This window comes from Corvus moneduloides, chromosome 3 (genome assembly GCF_009650955.1).
Source record: "Corvus moneduloides isolate bCorMon1 chromosome 3, bCorMon1.pri, whole genome shotgun sequence".
Classification (NCBI taxonomy): domain Eukaryota; kingdom Metazoa; phylum Chordata; class Aves; order Passeriformes; family Corvidae; genus Corvus; species Corvus moneduloides.
In genome coordinates this window covers 103926799-103945005 of record NC_045478.1, presented here as the reverse complement: position 1 = coordinate 103945005, position 18207 = coordinate 103926799, and the positions used below count along the sequence as shown (strand labels likewise).

At 44.5% G+C, this 18207-nt stretch overlaps 1 protein-coding gene across 1 annotated transcript; it reads right to left on the bottom strand.

Moving 5' to 3' along the window:
• Positions 1-4890: 4890 nt before the first annotated feature.
• DTD1 (D-aminoacyl-tRNA deacylase 1) lies at positions 4891-17362 on the bottom strand. The gene is made up of 6 exons (XM_032103130.1): positions 17257-17362; positions 15303-15393; positions 13113-13348; positions 9479-9576; positions 6835-7011; positions 4891-5507 (listed from the first exon to the last, which is right to left on the bottom strand). Exons 1-5 carry the CDS (start codon positions 17297-17299, stop codon positions 6856-6858), a joined length of 624 nt encoding a protein of 207 aa, XP_031959021.1. The 5' UTR covers positions 17300-17362; the 3' UTR covers positions 4891-5507; positions 6835-6855.
• Between the last annotated feature and the right edge of the window lie 845 nt (positions 17363-18207).

Here is an 18207-nt window from a genome sequence, read left to right as displayed (position 1 = left end):
AAGCCGCTTTCCTTGCCCTGCTGGAGACCGAGCTGTGGCTGCCCTGCTCCGCTGCTGCTTCGAGCTTTCGCTACGCTGTAGCCCTGCTCGCCCTGCCTGCCTGGGCCTCCGTGGGGTTCTCCCATCTGGATACATCTCGTCTGCCACCCGGGATTTGCGTCCGTCTCTGCCGTTTCAGCCTGCTGTTCCTGAGAGTCCGGGATCGGCTGCCCAGGGGTTTGTGAAGCCTTTGTCCCATCCCTTCCCGGGATCCCAGGGCACCGGTGCCGCGTGCTCCCCGAGCTCGCTCCGGAGCGCCCCCTGCAGCCGCGGGGGAACCATCGCACCTGCCCTGCTCACCGGGAGCCGCCAGCGCCCCTGCCGGCTGCGAGCGGAACTGCACCCGAGGGGAAAGGGCCTGACAGCCGAGAAGGCTGGCACTGGGTTTGTGATTGCTGTTACTGCCATAGTTGTTGTTGTTTTGTTTGACTGGTTATATACATATATATATATATATATATATATATATATATATATATAGTAAAGAACTGTTATTCCTATTTCCCACATCTTTGCCTAAAGGCCCTTGATTTCAAAATATAATAACTTGGAGGGAAAAGGGGTTATATCTGCCACTTCAAGGGGGGGCCTCTGCCTTCCTTAGCAGACACCTGTCTTTCAAAACCGAGACAGCATCACAAGGTTGTTGCCCACCCTGCTTCACTTCCTAAAGCACACCAGGCAATGTTACCTGGCTGATTGCTGTTTGTGCCCGCTTCAGGGACAGCAAACCTCAGCATGGTGAGACCATGACACAATAATCAACTCTGCAGAGGGAGGAATATTCCAGCCGACTGCCCTTTTGAAGCATTATCCTGAAATGATAGCTTTTAGAATGTGAATGTATTTTAGGACTGACAACTGCATTTGCTCTTTACATTCCTATCTTGTGTCCCCTTAGCCCCAAACAAAGAAAGAAAAGCAATTAGAGAGAACTTATTTGGAGCTATCATGAGATACAAATAAAAATCCATTGTACAACAAACAGTGTCTGGCTTCTGAGGAGCAGGAGCACCTCAAAGAAACAAACTCATGACAGAATGAGAGGCGTATTCGTAGCCTGATCCAAACTGCACAAGCAAAGGCAACCTCCTCCCCTGAAAGAGAACTTTGACACACATATGTGAGTAGGACCATACTCTGGTTTCACTCAAAAGGCACCCACCTATTTTCACAGGCAGATATTTGTCAGTCCTAAGGAGTGAAAATGGTACTTGTAAGCCTTGGACTCAGGAAATCCACCTCCTGTCTTGACACCCAGCACACATCTATTGGTGCTGCCAAAATTGCCATTGTGTAACTTGACAGAAATGCTCTAAACCAAAGACAGCTCAGAGCCTGAGGCTTCCAAAGGCAGCACAGACAATGCTGATGCCAGCCGAAGGGCCGTGTGAGCTGCAGTAACAAAGGGCTGCTGCTTCCCCTCACAGCTTCTCTGCAGGGCTGAGGGGATTGCACAAATGTAATGCAGATCATTGGGTTAATATGCAAAAAAAATATTATATCCACAGTTTTTGAACTCTGGAGAGTGCAAATGCTTATACCAAATACACTCTGAAGAAACAGCGGTGTCAATTATCACTAAAAGGATAAATTTTTTTAAGGAAGGAGACTTTAATGAAAACCACCTTAATCCACTGTCATGGTTTTCAATTCCTTAGGTTTTGCTGACACCAGGTGGCACAAAGGAAAATCGTCTCAAAGCAATAAACATCTCTGGTCCTGCTTCAGCAGCCACATCACACCTCACCCTCTCCGAGTCAAGATTTGCCATTTTTATTACTACAAAAACAATACACTCAAAGTTTTAGGAGAGATGCCATGGAAGGCTTTTACAGGTTAATAACATCTACCATATGAACTGTTCACCCCCAAGTTCTCCAATCTTTTGCATACGGTTGTGTTAGAGCAGAAGGATTAGCAAAAAGACACATTTATGCTCCATACAGCCAGAGGCTTTTCAACCACCCATATAAAATGAGTCCCAGTTCTTGACAGGAAAAAAATTTACCAACATACCTCATCTGGCACTGGTCAACACCCCCGAGATAACCTAAACACAAGAGGAAAAAACACTTTTGCACGAATAGCAAAGTACTCTCTTACACAAAGTGTAAATCTCCTCTTCCTACATCATGACTGAGCCACATTCCCCATACACCCATATATTTACAATGTATTTATCACATCAATAATAATTTTTGTCATGAAAATACAAGGAGCAACTCTAAAACATTGTGGGTATTAGGTTAAACCAACAAAGAACAAAAACATATTCAGGTACTGCTGGCTGCAATTAAACCAGAGGAGCTCTTTGAAAGAAATCAGCAAGGAGAAGTAAAACATTTGGACCATTCCCTGGTCCAGCCTGGGCTTTTGAAGTATCTGGTGTTAATTGCCATTCCCAATCTTTAATAAAGATTAGTAGGTTATTGATAACACATGTGATGCAAGCAGAGGTATTGAGACCCCACCATGCTGTGGGCTGTCTCCAGCCCCTGGTACTATTGCTCCACCAAGGCTACGCTGCTCTGACCTCAATCACATTTACATCTGTGGCTTCCTAAACTATCCCACACCAACGCATCATGTGATGGGGTTACAAGGGAAATGGGGGGTTTAAATGGGTTTATAGCTGCTCCATCAGCCCTTCCATGCTGAGTGTGGGGATCCAAGGTCAGTCACAGCTCAGCATTTCCATGGTTTATTTTCAGGGACCATTGTCACCCATCCCTTGAGCTTCAACCTGGATCCTCATCCCTTTGAAAGAGCTTAGCTTTGAGCCATGTATGCTGGGGTGAACAGGAAGCCAGTTTTCATAGGAAGGACTGGGATTTGGCCTAGCAAACCATGGACTGGGGAGACGACAGGGTGCTGTCCTGTTAACAGCAGTGGGAATAGAATGACTTACAATAAAACTGAGGTTGGTATGAGAATGAATGTGTCCTCCAGAATATGGAAAGGTGACCAGCCTCCACTGCATTTTCACAGCATCTGCTCTGATCCCTGCCAGGGCTCTGCCATCCCACTTCCATTGAGAATCAGATACGTGCAAAGGGTTTAGGAGTCTCTGTTTAAATTTTCACCAAACCTTTGCTGTCTGCAGAGTCCATAGTTACATGCAGCATAGATAAGCATTTCTAGCCACTTAGGAGCAAAATTGACCAAAAATGGGCATTTCTGAGAATATTGTGGGACTGCTCAGGATGGAATGGCAGCCAGGGAAGAGCAGACACCTCACACAAGCTGAAAACCTGCTTGGGGAGGTCTGTCTGCCCCTTGCTGGGCAGGTGCTGAAAGGAAGAAATTCCATTAGTCTGAGTGGGGGTACTCCATGAATGAGCATCTCTGTAAATCAGAACATTTTTAATTAATTGCCCACACTAGCTTCTAAACTATGAGTTTATCCACTGGGTACTTACATCAATAGTCATGTTATTTTGGCTTGGATTCATTGTATTTAGACCCCAAAATAAATCAGTCCCATCATTTTTCCAAACAGCTTTGTAGAAACATCACTTATTTTGACTGTTCCATTCTTTAAATCCTGTTTTTTGAACATAGCCCATAGATTCAGTATCTGAATGGAGATGTTTGAAAAACACCTGTAAAACATATTTCTTAGTGTCACAATTATTGTAGTTTCTGTTTAGAGCAGTCAATGACAATTAGCAGCACATTTTCATTGGGGGTGACTTCTGTTGAGAAAATATTTTTTCCTAAGAACTATCAAGCCAAGGAACAGAAACAGGAATTCAGACTAGTTTTTGCTTGCAGCTCTCTACAAGCAGAAAAATCCATGGTTTAGATACCCAGTTTCAAAGCCATGTAACTGCACTTGGAAAAGTGGCCCAAGTTTGGCTGCCAGTAGAGTAGGGCAGTAACTTTTCCTGAAGTAAAGAGTACTCTTAAATGAAGTGGTGGTTTTTTTGAAACTAATGATGATGCTCAAAAATACTCCAGGCACAGGACAACAGGAAGCATCTGTCCCAAACATACAGCTTTTCCTTATATTGCATATAAGGGTCAGATGGAAAATTATGTAATTCTTAAAGGCAAGGCTAAGTGTAACACTTCCACCTATCCTGCCCACTCACCATTCCAGCTCAAATGCCAGGTGTGTAGCTTGCCAAATCTTTACTTAAGCTTCATGGATTTTAAAAAGACATATCAGGGTGCAGCTCTGAAACTCTCCTGTCTTGGTTTTGACTGATATTTTACAATACAAGCAGCCCAGAAGTTTTAAAAAAATCCCACAGTGGTTACACAGTGTGCAGCACTGTAACTGTGATGTGCATTTGGATTAACTCTCTCTAGTGAGTTATCCCTACAATCAGGGAGAGAGCTGTGCAGTGGCATCCTGGCTCTGATGGCAGTCACAGCAGGTGCCCAGGGAAGACTGGAAGGACAAGGCAGACCTCAGAAATAGCAAATATAAAAGGTATCATCATCTCTGAAAGAAGTCCAAGTGTAACAATCTGCAGTCTTTTATTTCCCCTGAAGCCTCCTTGGCAGTTTTGCAGCTGCTTCTCAGCTCCTGTTGTTTGCTGGCAGTTTCCAAATGCTCTTCTGCCTCTCATGGGTCTGACAAAAGTGTCTGTCAGCAGCCCTGGATGCAGTAGGTGGAGCAGCTGTGTGGCATTTTGATGGCCACCACAAAATAAATGACTTAGATGTGCTAGAAACAGCAAAGATTTTGGGTCAGCAGCCTGACTTCCAACCTTCCACAGGAGAGGTGGTTGCATTGAAGCAGTAGGTGTTTCTTGGCCTGCAACTTTAGCTCTGTGTCCACCCCCTTTGTTACACCCGGGAGTGACTCAGGAAATGCAATACACAAACACCAACAGGCACTCAGCTGGCATCATTTGTTTATTTAATAAAGTCTTTTCTGGTTTTAAAAAAGTTTACAAGACAGATGTGTTCCACATGATAAACAACTAGAGGCTGATCTTTCCTTGTAATAACTTAATCCATGCAGAAAGACTGGACTGCCTAACCTGATGTTAGGCAGCAGCTAACAATTCACCAGAAGATGCACAGATCTGCACACTGCAATGGAAACAGTAACACATGACACCACAGAGTGAGAATCAATACACAAGCCTACTCAGAGAAATTTTCAGAATTCAAGTGTAAGTTTAAGGAAAAACCCTGATTTATTCTTTAAATGGAGCTCACGTGCTGAGAGTGAAATGCTCTGCTACAGTCTGCCTACAGTCACCCTTTACTCAGCAGTCGTGTGAGAACACATACACAGAAATGTCACAAGTCCTTTTCACTACTGACACTACACATTAACAACTGAATCTGATAGCACTGCTTTGGTTGGTTCAATGCAGAATGATAGGTTTCTAATGTCTTAGCTCTGCCTTCCCGTTTTCCATCCTTTTCCAAAGTTGCTGAAGAGTGTTGCTGAGGCGAATGTTGGGTCTTTTTTCAAGAATCCAGTGTAGCTTTTGTGTAAGAAACTGTGGAAGGCAAACAAACAGGAACATTACTGTAGGTAGAGCAGAAATACAGCAGGATTCCTTCAAATCCCATTGAGAAAAGTATCTTTATTTATTGTCACAGCATGAAAATTAATGCCAGGTTATCTGTATACCACATTTTAGAAATGTTCAGCTGCTTAGAAACCCGAATGTTATTGGAAAGACTGGACTGACCAAAACACTCCAGAAGGTCTGCAAACCCTCTAAAATGCTCTTATTTCAACACATAACCCAGAAACAGTGGGGGGGGAACCTTGTATAGAACAGGAATCATCACCCAATGTCTGACAACCTGGGAAATTCATGGATTTAAAAAAGAAAAGAAAGTTAACTTTGTGAGCAAAGCACAATGCTGAATTGTATAAATCATGGCCAGATTAAACTCTAAGGACAGGAAAATGAGAGAAAGGTTAAACCTTAACTTTGTAAAGCTGTTAATAATTAAAACTGCACAGCCAGCTCAGGGCTTCAGTGTGCAGACTGGGATAATAACACTTTCTTGAGAGCTTGGATGTATTTGAAAAGTCAAAATCAGCAATGTGCTTTTCAGGGTCTGTGTCCTGAAGGCTTAAAACTGACTGGAAGAGTATGATAAACACCTATCTACATAGGCAGATAATCCATGACAAAGGATTCAGGTCTGTATTCAGTCTAATTCCATTCACTGATGTCTAGGCATGTCCTGCAAGTCGAGTGCCTGAAGGGAAAGAAGATCTCCTGCTGCTGCTGAAGTCTGGCTCTCAATGCCTGCCCTAATGTCCTTATTAGATGGTGGAGGTCTGTAAAACAGCCTGTTACTAAATCATCCTGGGAAAGAACAAACTGAGGAGGGGCAGGTGAGAACCATGAAAGAAAGCTGCAGTTCTGCCCTGTCTCCAATTTCTGAGCTGTTTTCCACTTCCACTGCTGGGGACTGTGTGGTATCCGGGCTGGTCCATAGTGAGCTCCCTGCTAGGTGAGGACAGACAGAAATACAGCCCTGTGTCTCTGTGTATCTGAAGAACACAAGGCAGGATTCTGAGTGAAGTCACTGCTGTATTATCAGATCAAGCTTTCAGATTTCCTGAGTCAACATGGAAACACTCTTGCCTGGACCAAACCCTCAACTCCAGCCAAGCACTCAGCGGGGAAGAGGTTTTCACCCACCCCAGCATTCTGCTGTGCAACTGCAGATGGGAGCAGAGGCTACCCACCAGCAAGATGATAAAATTTCACCTTTCAGCACTTCTAATGCCACTCTCTGCATGTGCTGCTTCACTGAAACAGGCAGGGGGCCAAGCATTACAGAAGAGAGGAGAAGCCAAACCTGAGGCCTGCCTTGGATGAGCTAAGGCTCTCTTTCCGAGGACACATCTCCTTCTGCTCCGCTGCTGGCACTGGGGTCATCCTTGTTTCGGGGGGCATTTCTTTCTCTACTTGACTCAGATGGCACCTTGGTTCTGGTCTTCTCTTTTCTTTGTTGCTGTTTTTCAAGTTTTGTCAGCTATTCACAAAGTAAGGAAAAAACACATCATGGAATAAAACAATTTCAGAAGTCTATTTCTAAGAAATCATAAATGTGAGCATTTGTGTAAAACTTGCATCTTAGATTCACAACACCAATACCTATATCAACAAAACAAAAAAAAAGAAAAAAAAAAGCTGAAGGCTCAGATTTTCAAAAATTTAGGTAAGACAGTGGATTATCACCATAAGATGACATGATCACCCCAAGTATAAAAGAGAAGTGATTTATTTATATCCCTCTAGCACAAGGAATACAAAAAATACATTTGGATTGACTAATCCAAATGTATTTTTACTAATTACATTGCAAATGACTTATAAAGTTCAGATTACCAATTACAAACACAGACAATTGCTCAGACAAAAAGAGATATTTCACTGTCATATCCAGTGACATAAAAGAGCTATTCATCAGCAATTATTTGTCTAATCTCTTCCTGCTAACATCACATTAAACACTGCAGGATGGTTCAGTTATCTCTTCTTGCTAAAGCTGAAAGCAAGAATATAAAAACCACACTAATCCTAAGCCTTAGTTCCCATGCTACAAGCAAATCAACAGATTTTTGACAGCAAAAAAAGAATGCAACAGGCAGGGAAGAGGAAAGAGACTAACAATTTAAACTGGCTCTTCTTCATCACATCTTGTGTGATGGATGTCTTGACCCTACCTCCTCTTGGAATTTCTATCAGCTGAACATTGCTGGGACCAGGAGTGGGAGCTATACTCGTTCTTTTCTGTATCTTTTCTGTCTCTTTCTTCTTCTAATTCCCTCTTCACCGAGTTTTGAGCAACTTAAAATCAGACAGGTTTGGAGTTTGTGAAGTTGAATGGGTTAAGTCAATGCATTGTGAAATGTTTTGTGTTAATTGGATGTTGCTCTAAACCTTTGCCAAAGCTCTCTGATTTTCTGAAGGTTGCCAGTAAAGTTTTTGTTGTTTTGACCTCTTGATAATATCCTGTTGGAATTTCTCCCTTGTGTCTAACTCGCGGAACATGAAAAAAACATAAGCCCTTTTAAGAGGCTCGTTGAGCAAGTTTTGGGGCCTTACAATGCCAGAGAAAGTTTTCAAACAAGCATCCTTGCCTGTCTTCAGCCCAAGTTGTGGCCACCAGGAAGATGTTGTCACATGGGTATAGCAGGGAGCCTTGAACAAGCCAATATTCCCCAAGAAAGAAATGAAACCTTGCAGTATCCTGCACGCCTTGGTAATTCCTTGGTTATTTTACATCTACACACAGGGCAGCAGTTCTCACTCCAAAATCAGAGCTGCTACTGCTGCTAATTATGCATGGTTTGGCCTGAGAACTCTTTGGGTTACCCAAACTGTGAGGGTACAGAAAGAAGAGAAACAGAAAGAAGAGAAACAGAAGTAGTTCTTTCAGGGGCTAAAACATCATACAAGAATAGAGAACAGAATTTGAAGGTAAAAATGAAACCGACTTCAAACCAAAATACCCAAGCTATTAAGGCAACACAGGGCACTTGTATCTGCTCATTTCATAGCTGGAGGACTTGTTGAGAAGGATGCTGTGAGGGACAGTATCAAAAGCTTTACTAAAATCCAGAAAAACTAAATCCACCACCTTCCCTTCCTTCACTTGGCAGGTGACCTTATTGTAGAAGAGTATCAGTTAGACAGGACTTTCTCTTTTGAATCCATGTTGACTGTGCATTGTCCTTTAAATGCCTTTCAACAGCACCCAGCATAGTCTTCTGCATAATTTTTCCAGGCACTAAGGTTAGATTAACAGGCTTCTAGTTCCCTGTTCTTCCCTCATGTCCTTTTTATAAACTGCAGTAACAATTTCAACAAGTGAAGCATTAAACAAATAACGTTGGTGTGGCCTTGCTGAAGCCCAGTTGGTAATGACAATCCCTCCCCCTTTTCTTTTAGCCTGGAAAAGTTGGCCACTGCTGTGTTTAGAGGATGAGGAAGCCTCACCACTGCACCTGGTTTTCAGCACAGCTTGTGCTATTACTCAGCAGAGCTAACTCTCCTCTCCAATCCAGACTTAAATTTGGGGCTGAAATTCACTGTTCCCTTGTTTCTGACAGAGAGGCACCTCTCCACTTCCAGCCAGTCACCCACATGCAAAAGCACCCACATGGCAAGAAACTTCACTAAAGGCAGGGGGGGTGGTCCAGACATATTAAAAACATTGTTAATGAGTCCTGATTAAACAACAGCTTTAATGAGGAGGAGGAATAAACTGTGAAAAGCTGTTTTGCATTACATACACACAACCTTTCCCAGGACTGCAGGCAGCCATCAACAGGCCAGGGAACTGAAGAAAACAACGCAGTTATTTGACTGTTCAGAGGCTGCACAGGAATGACAAGGTCCTTGTGCCTAAGGGAAGCTGTACTGCTTCACAACAGGAATGCTACAATTTTGCAGAGGATACACATCCTTTCCAGACAGACCTATGGGTCACTTACTTGTTTAGGGTCAACAGTGGCTGCTGGGGACTCCAGTTCTATTGTTACAGGACCATCATTCTGGATGTGGACCTGCATGTAGGCACCAAATTTGCCATCTGAAAAGGGAAGAGACAACAAGTGCTCAGGACCCTTGGAAGGAAAACACACACCAAAGATTTTACCAAGTGTGATACCACAAAGAAATAAAAAATACATAAAAGGGCAGCCAACCATTGAACTGCAGAGAGCTACTAAGAAAAAAACAGTGTATGTGCACCCAGGTATGTAGTTTGAAATTCAGAGAGGCTAAATAGAGAAACATGCACAAAACAAACCCAGTCTACAGGTAATCAAGGTGTCCACAGTTCAGGATGGGCACCACAGTTCTCACAGGCAGGAGGTGAAATTTTAAAGGACCCAGCTGGGACCCAGTCCAATTAGCCAGTTGATGTTTTGAAGAAACTTTATATATAGGCAAAAGGTAAGAAGACCTGGAGCCTACTCTGAAGCATTTGACATTGAATACTCTAGAGCAGGGGACACTGGGGTGCAGCTCAGTCCCAACCTGCTACAGCCATTTCTACATTCCTGTTTGTAACCTAGGCTGGTCTTTGAGAGTTACACAGATGTAACCTATACCCTGTGACCACAAAAGCCAGTCAAAACTAATGCATCTTTCTTTAACAAAATAATGAACAAAGAATATTATCTTGAACTTTATTAGTGAGAGAACAACTATTTGAATTGCTCTCTACAATCATCCCATCCCTCTGCTGTACTTTACTCACAAAAAAGGATGGCCTTTTCCATTTCCCATTCATATGTATGGACCAAAAAAAACCCATGAACTTCACAAGTCCCTTTTTTGAGGGTGATAAAGTGGTCAAATAAGCCCCCACCTTTACCAGAACACTCAAAGCACTCCTGTGCTCACAAGAACTTTCTACCTTGTTTTGGCACCAGAACTACTGTCAAGGAACATCTTTCTGTAACAGCTCCCTCCCATTCTCCTCACACGTTTAAATTTCTAGTTACTACTCTTCAGTGTAGTAAATTTTTTCCCACTCTAAGAATTCTGGACTGATCAATTCATCTTGCAACATCTTGTGCAATAAAATAGGATCCTAGAAGTATCATTAAAGTGACAAGTTCATTCTGCTGGACATCCATCTCTCCAAATTCCTTGCCTCTAAAAATCCGGCACACATGCCTTCCTCAGATGGAAGATCTTTACCTGAGGTGAGTCAGAGAAGCCACATCTGAGCCATAAACACTTGAAAAAGAGGTATCATTTACTTCCAGAGTATTTTTGTACGTATTTTGAGCCTTATGACCTAGAAATTTCACACTGGTTTTACACTTCTAAGCTTGTCTACTTGCAAAGTTATTCTTAATTAACCTCATGTGCATACTCTTGCTCCAGATAAGAGTGCTTATTCTGAAGTGACAACACTCACAAAGGGAATTAATCAGGGAGAATAATTATGCTTTCAACTTGTACCAAACCTTAATCTGAATTAAACTCTTCCTTGTGGAACAATCCTCTCATATTGACTTAGATATTACTACTAAGGGAGTAAGACATTTCACACTCCTTGCCATGTTAAACTTTACGGCCTCAGAGGACTAAATCCACATTCAAGACAGAGAGCAAAGGCCCTGACTCATAAGGAGGGCCTTGGTAGGTCTGATATTTGGATATTAGCTTGCACAACATGAATGCTCAGGTCTGCAGTCACCAGCTCTGCTCCTCAGAATAGACTGAGATGTTTAAGAACAAAAGTGCTGAAGCACAACAGACAAGCACTTCTGATGCAGCCTTTTCCTATATGTGGGTGCCCATGTGTTAAATCGTGTTAAGGTAGGAACCTTGGCTCTGAACCTTCTCCAAGATTTTGTTTGTCAAGTGTCCCACTGCTCTTGGTATGAAAGAATGGTTTGTGCTTCTCTTTGGGGAGCACTTCCCATTCTGAGCTCCTGGCTGGCAAGCTCCAGATAGATCAGGGAGCAGAAAGGAGCTGCCTGCCCAGCACTTAAAACTTCCAACAGCCAAATTCTCTACTGAACACAAACAGGAACCACAAAGCACGAGGCTCTTAGGAGATATAACAAGACCTTTATTGATCTGTCTTTGCCTCAGCTACACAAATTCCAGTTTCAGTGATTAAATTACTCCTCTAAGATGCATTAAGCAATTTGTAAGATCAAAGGGAAGGGCACCTATAGCAATCCAGAGAATCAAACTCTCATCTCCCAGTAACTACAACTGGTGTGTGTGTGTGCCTATGTGTATGTAGGGGCAGTGTCAGTACAGATTTTCCAGACAGCAAAGAAGCAAAAAACACTGGCAAAACAATTGGCACAGCAGAAACTTCGACCTGAGAGAATCTTAATAGACTTGGATGCAACACACCATAACTGGCACAGCTTAATAAGAAAGCAAAATCATAAACTGACAGGTAGCTCCAGTGCTGCCAGCAGTTTTAAATGTATGTGTTATCTGACACACTAGCACTCTTACACTTCCAAATCTGTGGTTTCAGCACAGAAAAAAAATGCAGAAGTCAAAGATCTTCTTGCAGAAAGCACTGGGAAAAAAAGTGCCAAAATACGGGCACTTAATATTCATTTCAGGTATACAACTGCTATTCACTGAGAGAAGGAATTCAAAAAGCTGCTGTCAAAATATAAACTGGTTGAAGGGGTATCAGAAATGCACTCCTTATCAGGAACAAACGTTGATTGGAAGAACATATCAAGCTTGAAAAGCTTGAAAAAACTGACTTTTTTGTGTGCTTTTCACTGTCCCTCCTTGGAAAGCACTGGGATAATTACCCTAACCTAGAGTCAATATGAAAATTAGCCTCTTAATCTTTCCCCAGCTATCAGTTTTCTGTCTTTTTTTACTTTTTTCCTCGTAAGGAAAGTAAGATCAACCATAATCTATTAACAGCCACTATTTAAAAAATAGTCTTTTCTAAAAACTTGTCTTCTGTCAAGTGTAGCAAAAAGTCAAATGTGAATATGAAAATGGACAGAAAGCACTCAGAAAACCAAACAGAAAAGACTGAGTATGGACAGAGCACAAATACGCAGGGAAGCCAGGCATTCTCTGGTAAAGAGAAAACTGTTCCACACACAACACAGAGTTGAGGAAAGAGAGCCTAAATCAAAAGCTGTTCTTAAGTAGCACATTACACCTCCCACTGTCACAATTCCATTTAACAGGATGTGGAAGTGACAGATGGAACTGTGCTGTCCATCACATACTGGTGACACCTTGGAACCTGACTGAATACACTTCTCAGAAAAAATTGCATTTCTTGGGTAAATCTAACTACACAGCACAAAACATCCAGCCTTTGAGGGAGCCTGACCTCAGAGTTTGTTCTCATGGCTGCAGCTTCTCTGGGCTGCTCATGTTGTGCAGCCAAAAGGAATACAAGAACATCTACATGTCATGCAGAGGAAGGCCAGGAAACAGCTTGGCTAGAAGACTGGAGTGGTCACCCTGACAGGCTCTACTGAAAATACCATAACATCCCCCCAGCTACAGAAAACCACAGAATAAAGAAAGCAACACTCAGGAGGGAACACACACGACAAGTGTCCACTGGTCACACCAAGGACCTTACCAACCTTCTGTCCTTACCTTTAATAAGCTCTGGTTTGTAGGCTTTTCTTAGCTGCTCTAGGAAGTTGTTATAAAAAGACTCTGCCTGCTCCGTGGGCATTGCCATGTGATAGTCAGGCTTGTTTCCCTTCAGGATGCACTGGAGAGTAAATTGGCTCACACACAACACTTCATACTGTTTATCCATCACACTTTTGGACCAGTGCTTCCCACTTTCATCTTCAAAGACTCTCAAGTTCAAGATCTTTCGAACCCTAGGAGGAGGAGAAGATAATTCCTAAATTGTCCCACATAGGATCAACAGGTACCATACAGAATGAGAACAGATGCATATTCAGTCTGCCTCCACATAACAAGATATCCCTCTGCACCTTCATTCCCAGCCATGGGAATCTCATCACATTAGGCCATAACCAAGAGAGCCCTTGGTTAGATGATTAACCCACACCATCATTTTACAGAGTCTGGTATCAGGACAGAATAACTGCATGTTACACAGTGACATAAAGATGGCACAGGAAGTAAGTAAGCTCACTCTTTACTATCTGCTTTCATGTGTCACAGCATTATTGAAAGTGTGAACAGCTTTAGGAATTTTAATCCTCCCACCGCACCGGGAAATCACACTCAATAGGAAATGAGATCATCCTAAAATGTGTTTAAAACTGTGGGTTTTTGTTTCCAATCATGATTCACATATACTCCTCCTGCTTTGTCACTCCCTAGCACTATTCCCAAACCAGGCCCCATAAGCCAGATGATGAAAACAATTTTTCATCAGGATGAGAGGAGGAATCCAAGGAACAGGAGAGAACTGCAGCTGGCAGCAAAGTGGTTTGAATTTTGAGCCGATTTTCTAAAGATAGGGGACAGAAATGACTGGCTCAAGCAACAAGGGGACCTTCACAAGTGGATCATGAGAAGTGGCAGGCAGCTGCAACCTAGTCCATGCCAGGACTTTAACTGATAACAGGACTGCATGCAAGCCACTCTCCTGTCTTTGGTTTCTTCTTCTGGCTTCTTCACACCTGCAGCACCAAGGGAGCCTATCCAGTGCAAAGCATTTCAGCTGCAGTCATCAGCCAGGCATTTTGCACTGCACCAGAGGTGAGGCAGTCAGTGTAAAATAAAGCTGAGATTTTGTTGTGGTCTAGCTTCAGGGCTTTGCCATGACTAAGGCACAGTCACAAGAACACCCTTGCCAATTTGTGTGTGTCAACAGCAAACAGAATTAACTCCTGAATGAAGTGGATTGTTGAAAGCATCCACTGGAAGGCACCAGCAGAAGGCTTAAATCATCAACACTACTCTGTTTTCTTCACAGAGATGTTCATTGTTTCATTACAGGACTACTAAGGTTTCCTTTAATAGGACCTGAAAAGCCTGGTTAAGCTGATTTCTCTCAGTCCTTTTGCCCAGATGCTGGCTTCCTGCCCTTCCTGTGTCAGCCATCCCAACAACATCCAAGTGTGTAGAGCATGGTAGCTACAGACCTCCTGCCTGCAAAATTCAGAAGCAGCTTCCACATTCACCAAGGCAGGGATCAGAAGCGATGGCACAGCGGAAGTTACACACTAAGGAAGGCAAACAGTAAGGCAAGCCCATGGAGCATGTGAGAATAAAAACCCCTTCTTGACATCAATCAGCTCCACTCCCTGTTTCTTCTTTGCCTTTGCAAGGACTTAGGTCAGCCCTAGAGCAATAACCAGCCCAAAAGAGACAGAAGAAACCCCTGGAGAGCTCTCTCTTTGCATGTGTTTTCTGGCTGAATTCCACTATTCTGTGGCCATAGAACAGATGGCCAGAGCCAGTCCCCCAGGCTGCCAAAACTGATGCCTGTTTACAGACAAGCAACCGACAAGACTACCCTGCCTTTAGGAAGAACAAAACTCATGTGCAAGCTAAAAGGAGAGTCTGAGGTTTCTGTTAAATCCCATCCTTGAAGGACGGATTTTTTTTGACTCAAAAAGGACAGACACCTAAAAAAATCTGTTCTTGATAAAAAACACATAGCAGAAAATGGGAATAGATTTTTCTCAATGGAACATGAAGAATAAACTCTAAGAAACCTGTATTCAAGGTAAAATCTGAAGAGAAACTAACAGGCAAACCTGAATTTCCCAATAGGAATAGCTGATTTGTTTAGCTACTGCACAGGTATCAGCACTGCACAAATGGAAGAGTACAGGGCAAAAGGGAGTGACTTACATGTGCTCCAGCTCTCTTTGTGTATCTTCCAAAGAAATGCCCAGCAGCACACAGAGGCCTCGTCCTATTGAACTGATTTGTTCACCACCCACTGGAGAAAGGAGAGAGGGAAAAGAAAAATAAGGCTAAATGCACTGTCTTGTTTTATGGCACATGTAAAGACTGGTTTCAGCTGGCCAACCACTAAAGAAAACGGCATTCTAAATCCTGTTTCCTCTGTCTTAAGTTCGTAGATTTGAAAGATCACATGGAAACATTCTTTCAAAAGCTTTCAAACATCACCACTTCTTTATGAGCTTGTAACTACTCCAGCATTTAAAAACACTGTATAAAGATTTTTTTTTTTACTACAACTGGATCAGCTGTGGTAACCAGAGAAGTGGTAAAACTCTTTCCAATCCTTGAAAAATTACCCACCTGGTTGATGCCACTAAGCGTAATTTCTCTACTCCACCATTCCCTTCATACTTTGCATTTTTTGTGAAAAGGTGATTTCTACCTGATAGAGTCCTCATGGATTTTTTGAAACATGACTTTCAACAACCTCCAAATTCTGCCCTCCTAATTGGGAAAACAACCCCTTTCATGACATTTACAGTAAAACACAAACTATCATAGATCTGCTGTGTTTTCCTAAGAATTGTTTTAAATTACCTTAATTTAATTATCTTAACGTGGTTGACCCTGAGATGACTGCAGTAAGAATAAATGCAGTCTTAAAACTGAGATAAGCACCAGCTCCCCCGCTGTTAAAACTGCATCCAGGTTCATGACTGGAACAAAAAGGTCCAAACATCCCATAAAACGAAAGGAGATCAGGCCTCCAGTGAAAGTTGAAAGTGACTGGGCACTAGTGGCCAGATCAGGGCATGAGTCCTCTAGCCCAGAAGGGCTCTGTTAAGTACAGCACTGTCTCTCTCACAGAGTGATATCTCAAAATCTTCAACAGCCACAAACAACAGTTTAAATTTTCCCCAGAAAAGTGATACCAAGTCAGCAAGAACACCAGTGCTGACAGGGTCTGACCAGCTGTGCCCACAGTCCCAGCTGTGCACAAAAGCTGTGCCCTTACAGACACATTCTGCCAGTGCTGATGCACAAGCAGAAGCTGTTGGATAACTGCTGCACACCCAGGACTCCCACAGCAGACATTCACTGCCTCACAGGCAAACTTCTTGGGGATTTTAAGCCCCTTGAGCACAGAAGGTCCAAACCAATAGCAGGGACATTCCATCAGGACACATCATTCCTACTGGCACCAGGGCTAGACCCAGGCATGCAGTGCCTGGTGGCAGCTGGGACAGCACCACTGGCACACACAGGCAATGCAAAAAGGTGAGCCAGGCTGCACTGTCACCTTGCCTGCGATGCACTGAGGTGACAGTGACTGTAGTGCCAAAGCATGCATGCCACGGGAGAGGGACACTGGGATGGCACTGCCACCACACGCACAGCAATGCGAGGCCGTGACCAGGGCAGCCCCACTAACACAGCATCAAGGCGGTGTCACAGCACCAAGCCTGACAGAGCCCAAGAAGCGTTCGGACAATGCTCACAAGCACATGGTGTGATTCTTGGGGACGTCCTACGCAGGGCTAAGAGCTGGACTCAGTGATCCTTGTGGGTCCAACTCGGAATATTCTTGAGATTCCGTGAACACAAGCGATGCAAGATGACTGCGACTGTGCTGCCAACACAAAGGCGCTCGAGGAGGCGATGGCAGCGCGACTGCCAACCCACGCCTGCCAGCCAAGGCTGCGCACAGAGCTCCATACACCCCCCCCACACGCACCCCACGGGGGCCGGCGGCCGGGCCCCCGGGGGAGCCGCAAGCGAGCCGCCCCACGCCAAACCCACGCGGGGGGACAAGGAGAAGGGAGCGCCCACACAGCCACACAGCCACACGCACAGCCGCCCCCGGCGCCCCGCAGCCCCGCGGCCGGGGCACACTGACCTGTGACGCTGGCCTGGGCCACCCGCTGCACGATCGCCTTCATGGCGCAGCGCAGCGCGGCCGGCGCCGAGCGGGGACAGCGGCGGCGCCCGGCAGCGGCGGCCGCTCCCCGCGCCCGCACGCAGCGCCCCCCGGCGGGCGGGAGGTGCCGCCGCAGCCCCGGCACCGCCGCTGGATAGGGAATTCCATCGGGAAGGGACAGGTGCGCACAGGACAGGCGCGTTCACATGTTTGGCCTTCCTCCTATCGCCTATACGGATTTGGGGAGGCGCCTACAAAAAGGAGAATATGCAGGTAAGCAGAGCGGCACCTGCTATAGGAACAGCTATAGGGACACAGCGACGTGCCCATAAAAATGAGTGGCTGGGAGGAGCCCTTGGGAAAAGGAGGGGGTGGCTGTAAGGACCTGAGGAATCCATGTGGAAAGGTGGGTCTGTAGGTGCATGGGCTGGCTGGCACTTGGGTTGTAAAAGCTCCTATAGAATCACAGAATGGTGTGGGTTGGAAAGGACCTTATCACCTCATCCCAACTCGCTGCTGTGGGCAGGGACACTGCACTAGGCCAAGGTCTTATCCAAAACCTGGCCTTGAACATTTCCACAGCAGGGGCATCCACAACCTCCCCGGGCAACCTGTTCAGTGCCTCACCACTCTCACAGTAAAAAATGTCTTCCTACTATCTAACCTAAATTTCCCCTCTTTTTATTTGTACCCATTCCCCCTTGTCATATCACCACAGTTCCTGACGGAGAGTTCCTCTCCAGCATCCCTGCAAGGCCCCCTTCAGAGACCGGAAGGATCTGAAAGCTGAGGTGTGTGGGCAGAGGAGCTTGAGACAGCTTTCCACACAGCAAGATGGGAAACCTTAGAGACCCATGTGGGGCAGGGCAAGATGTGTCCTAAAAGGGAGAGCCCCAACAGAAACAGGGAAGCCCCCACAGAAAGGAAGCT

Bases quoted from the DNA above. Each gene is read 5' to 3' on its own strand.
- DTD1 (XM_032103130.1), bottom strand. From the start codon at position 17,299: ATGAAGGCGATCGTGCAGCGGGTGGCCCAGGCCAGCGTCACAG. The intron at 13,349-15,302 runs GTAAGTCACTCC...TCCTCCTCCTAG, and splicing joins CAAAGAGAGCTGGAGCACAT to GGTTCGAAAGATCTTGAACT. The intron at 9,577-13,112 runs GTAAGGACAGAA...TTCCCTTTTCAG, and splicing joins CAAACCAGAGCTTATTAAAG to ATGGCAAATTTGGTGCCTAC.